Source organism: Pterocles gutturalis, unplaced genomic scaffold (genome assembly GCF_000699245.1).
Source record: "Pterocles gutturalis isolate BGI_N339 unplaced genomic scaffold, ASM69924v1 scaffold2275, whole genome shotgun sequence".
In the NCBI taxonomy this organism is placed as follows: Eukaryota; Metazoa; Chordata; class Aves; order Pterocliformes; family Pteroclidae; genus Pterocles; species Pterocles gutturalis.
This window is the reverse complement of record NW_010145500.1, coordinates 1-4820: the sequence shown is the minus strand read 5'-3', so window position 1 is coordinate 4820 and position 4820 is coordinate 1. Positions and strand designations below refer to the sequence as shown.

Below are 4820 nucleotides of genomic sequence, written 5' to 3'. Positions count from 1 at the left end.
ATTTGGGGACTGATGCTGCCTTGGGGAGGTGTATGGGACTGACCGTGCTGTGGGGCTGGCTCCAGGCACCGTGTACAGGGGGGGTGTGGTGCTGGGAATGACATGGGGGCTGCCACTGATGCATTCCTGGTGCGTTTCCACGCTGAGCAGGATCGGTGGGCCTGGGAGTGAAGATCCCCGCTGCGGCTGGGGTACCTCGTCCTTGCCAGGCTGCTGTGTCTGTAAAGCTCAGCCTTAGGGTGGCAGCTTGAACTTTGGAGCACCGGGGTGTGGGGAGCGGAGGGGCTGGCCAAGGCACCCGCCTGCCCCTGGGCAAATGGCATTGCAGGAGGATTAGTCACGGGGCAACGTGCTCAATGAGGATCCTGGAAATCACGGAGGAGCTGAGGGTGAGGTGTTTCTGAAGTGTTGACTGCCTGGATTGCACCGGCTCCCTGCAGAGATGCATCCCTGGGCATGGCCAGAGAGCGCATGGGCTGGGACTGTTCCCAGCTCTGGGGAGCATCCCCCCGTGAGCCCCCAAAGCCTGTCCTGCTCCCAGGACTCCAGGCAGAGCGCTGGGGACAGGGCTGCCTGTGCCACTGTCCCTCCGTGGGATTTGCTGTTCTGGGCGGGAGGATTTCTCCTTGGCCATCAGTGGGGAATTTGCTCTCGTGCTTGCAAGCGAGTGATGGGGATTTACACCCTTGTGCCCTCCGAGGGGAGAGGGAAGACGCCTGGGGGTCAAGATGAGGTTGACTTTCCTGGTGTCCCCTCTCTCGCTGCCAAGCCCCACCAGAGGCCGCTTGTTGACTTCATTGGTTTTTGGATTAAGCCCTTGAACATTAATAATAATGACTCATAAATCATCGCTCACACCACCTGTTTGTCATGTTTCCGCCCACAATAACTATATCAAGTGTTTTTCTAAGCTGAGCTGGCACGGGTTTGTTTGTCACATCTGGACGGCATCGTGGGAGTGCGGATCTGGCCGAGCTGCAGCGTGTGGTTTTTTCCTGGCTGGTGGGGAAAAGCCACATAAATTCCTTCTGCATGGGGTTCAGCGGTTCTCCTGGAGTCGGGATGGATCCTGGGAGCCTGTTTGCAGCAGGAGGGCTTGGACATGGTGCAAGCAGCAGGAAAAAAAATTCCTGCAGGTATCCTGAATGTGTGGGGATGGTACATGAAGGCTTCATCTGTTGAAGCGTTGGAAGATCAGGGTTGCAGCTGCCCCGTTATCCTCCAAATCGTGACGGAGGCGTCACTCACCCCGTGGCCGTTCATGTTGGAAGCTAACAGATACCTCCTCACCTGCAGGACCTGCCGCCTCATTTTTCTCCTTTTTTCCATCCAGCCGAAGCCCGAGAACGCCATCACCATTGCGGTGTCGTCACGGGCGCTTTTCCGCATGGAGGAGGAGCAGAAGATTTACAACGAGCAAGGGGTGGAGGCGTATGTGAAGTACCAGCTGGACCACGAGAACGAGCCCTTCCTCCCCGGGGCTGCCTTCCCCTTCGTCAAGGTGAGCGTCCATCTGCCCAAGCTGGATCTGCACTGGGGTCCTGACCCAAAAGTTTTGGGGAGAGGGGAGGGCTGTGGGGTGCTTGCGTGGGGAAGGGATGGGAAATGAGCAGTGCGGTGGAAGGGATGCAGCCACAGAGCAAACAGAGGTCAAATGAACCTCCTGGCAAGTGATGTGCTTCTTCTAGGACTGAGGAAATGCAGAATTTTCCAGATTGGCAACTGAGACCAAGAATTGAAGAAATAATCTCTTTGGATCATATTTAATGTTTCCCTTTAGGGAATTCTCATATCTTATTTTTTTATTACAATTCTTTTAAATTGGCTGAATTTAGCCTTCCTACAGAGTCATCCAATTTCTAATTTTGACATGTTGAAATGAGGCATTTCCAACTTCAAAAATATTTTCCAATTTCTTCCTCAGTTCCACTGGATTGAGTGTGGTTTTTGTCTGCTGGCCCTCACTGAAGCAATCTCTTGCCCATTCCCAATTAATAAACTAATCCACTTGGTGGGGAGAGACTTGTTCTGTTCCTGATTGCTTGGAAAACACTTATCAGTAACTTTGAGATAATTTATTCTCATCTCCTAAGGAAAATTAGAAACCTTTTGTGTTCAAAAATAGAAGAGTAGCTATGGGGGGGGGGGGGGTTCCCCCATAAAATCAGGCATTTTTCACAGCTAAAGCCGCTTGTTGAAGCTGGGCTCAGGCTGTCGTTGGGGTTGGGTCAGATCCTGGTTTTGGTGTTTTGCTCCATGGGAAGGGGTGAAGGCCATGCCCGGGGCTCGCTGACACCTACCCCCCTGCACCCTGGGGTGCTGCAGGCGCTGGAAGCAGTGAACACGCAGCTGCGCGAGCTCTACCCCGACAGCGAGGAGCTCTTTGACATCGTCCTCATGACCAACAACCATGCCCAGGTTGGGGTTCGCTTGATCAACAGCATCAACCACTATGGTAAGCTCAGAGCAAACTGGTCCTTCCCGTGGGGGCTGCTGGTTTTTGGGCAGGGTCCTATTGCTTGGCAGCAAGATACGGAAACCCTTTCTCCTCTCTCTTCCTCCAAACCACGCACTGTACCCAATTCTCCCAGTTCTGGGCTTTGGCTGGAAGTTGGCTGGTGGTGAGGATGTTCTGGCTGCTGTTTAATGGCGGTACCAAAATGAGCCCCCATCCTGCCGACTCTTGGGAGGCCACGGGGGAGCGGTGTCAAGGCTCGTTTTGGGGGGCGATCAGGCTCAGTCTGGTGTCCATCTGCCCTCAGATCTGTTCATCGAGAGGTTCTGCATGACGGGAGGGAACAGCCCCATCTGTTACCTCAAGGCCTATCACACCAACCTCTACCTCTCCTCCGACGCCGAGAAAGTGAGTGGGGCCATTGAAGAGGGTGAGTCTGGGGTCCAGCTTGGGGCTGGGGGTGCAGCAGGGGGAGCCTGGAGCCCTCAGGGGGTTGGTGCCAGGAGTGACAGCTCCGATTGTCCCTGTCCCCACATCGCTGGGGCTTGCCTTGTCCCACATCCCATCCTTGATGCTCCAAAGAGCCTCTAGTTTCCATGGAAATAAGGCTTTCCTTGAGCTCCACTGCTCTTCCAAGGCAAAGGCACAGGTTTTTCCCCGTTAATTCTTGTATGCAAAAGGAGGTTTGTCATGTGGGGAGTTGTTTCTGCTGTAGAAGGTCTTGGGGCCAAGCTGCAGGCGCTGCTGGGTGCATGCATTTCCTTGCAGTGTTTGTTTCCAGCCCATCGTGTTTTGCTCTGCTCCTCAATGGTTCAGCCACGAGACTGGGTCCTCGAGCAAGTGTCACCTCTTGCCTCATGCTTTACCTCCGCAGGGATCGCTGCAGCCACCATCTTCAGCCCCAGTAAAGACCTGGAGGTGTCGGAGAACCAGCTGCGGGTGGCGTTTGATGGCGACGCCGTGCTCTTCTCAGATGAGTCGGAGCAGATCGTGAAGGCTCATGGCTTGGATATGTTCTTTGAGCACGAAAAGGCTCACGAGAACAAGCCTCTGGCACAGGTAGCGCTGGGGTGCAGACAGGAAAAACCTTGGGAAGAGACAATCCATGGGGATGGGAATAAGCCAGGGATCAGCACGTGGAGTGTGAAATTGGGGGGGGGGGGTCAGCCGCCTGCAACTGCTGGAGGTGGTCCCCAGGATGGCTGTTGCTGGCCCCTCGCTGTCATTTCAGGGTCCCATGGGGAGAAGGGGTCAGCCAGGGTGTCCGGCTCTGCTGGGGCTGGGTGCCTGGAAGAACGGATAGGATGGAGCTCTCAGGAGTAATGGTTTCTTCTTGCTTTGGCAGGGACCCCTGAAGGGCTTCCTGGAGGCCCTGGGGAAGCTGCAGAAGAAGTTCTACTCCAAGGGGCTGAGGATGGAGTGTCCCATTCGCACCTACCTGGTCACGGCCAGGAGCGCGGCCAGCTCGGGAGCCCGAGCCCTAAAGACTCTGCGCAGCTGGGGGCTGGAGACGGATGAAGCTTTATTTCTGGCCGGGGCTCCCAAGGGGCCGCTGCTGAAGAAGATCCGTCCTCACATCTTCTTTGATGACCAGATGTTCCACGTGGAAGGAGCCAAGGAGAGTTTGGAGCCCCCGTGCCCGTACGGCGTCGCCCAGAAGCACAAGCGGCCGGCGCAGGAGAAGCAAACCCCAAACAGCAAGTAGTGGAGCTGGCTGGTCCCGCGGCCCCCGGCGTGTGGCACAGACCTCCCCCTGTGCACCACGCTCTGACCTGGGTCGGGGTCTGCAAGGCGGAGAGCGTTTGCCCTGGGGAGCATGAGGTTATTCCCCAGCGGGAGCCTTGGCGGGGGCACGGATGGAGGAGGGCGGTGATGAAAGTCTTCCTTTGGCCTCTGTTCTTTGCAATGTCGTGGCATTGTCCCCTGCGCAGGGCAGCCCCACGGGCTGTTTTCCAGTTCGTCCACACTTGCTTCAGGCAAAATCCCTCGAGGATGGATCTCTCCTTTCATTTTGCTTTGTGCCAGGCAGGTTTAATCTATTGGAGTTTCTTTAAAACCCCAGGTAACTCCCAAAGCCTTTGACTTACAGAGCAAATGTTCAGGCTGAACTGTTGAACTGGAAAGTTGGGAGCATGCGAAAACCCTTCTTGCAGCTTTGAAACAAAATATTGTCCCTTTTAACTCAAATTAAGCCATAATATTGCTCCTTGACAACCCCAGCCCCTGCTCGCCAGCCAGAAAATCTTTCATGTCTTTGTCCTTCCACCAAGATTTTGTCAGATGAACAGCTTTCCTTTCATGCACAAAAATTTGGAGAAATAGAAACAAACACTTTGATATATATACACACACACACATATATATA

The 4820-nt window shown here is 54.7% G+C and overlaps 1 protein-coding gene across 1 annotated transcript; it reads left to right on the top strand.

Moving 5' to 3' along the window:
- The first annotated feature begins 356 nt into the window (after positions 1 to 356).
- Positions 357 to 4759, top strand: NT5C1A (5'-nucleotidase, cytosolic IA). The gene is made up of 6 exons (XM_010085388.1): positions 357 to 389; positions 1334 to 1501; positions 2326 to 2455; positions 2763 to 2885; positions 3330 to 3514; positions 3801 to 4759. Exons 1-6 carry the CDS (start codon positions 357 to 359, stop codon positions 4158 to 4160), a joined length of 999 nt encoding a protein of 332 aa, XP_010083690.1. The 3' UTR covers positions 4161 to 4759.
- The last annotated feature ends 61 nt before the right edge of the window (positions 4760 to 4820 follow it).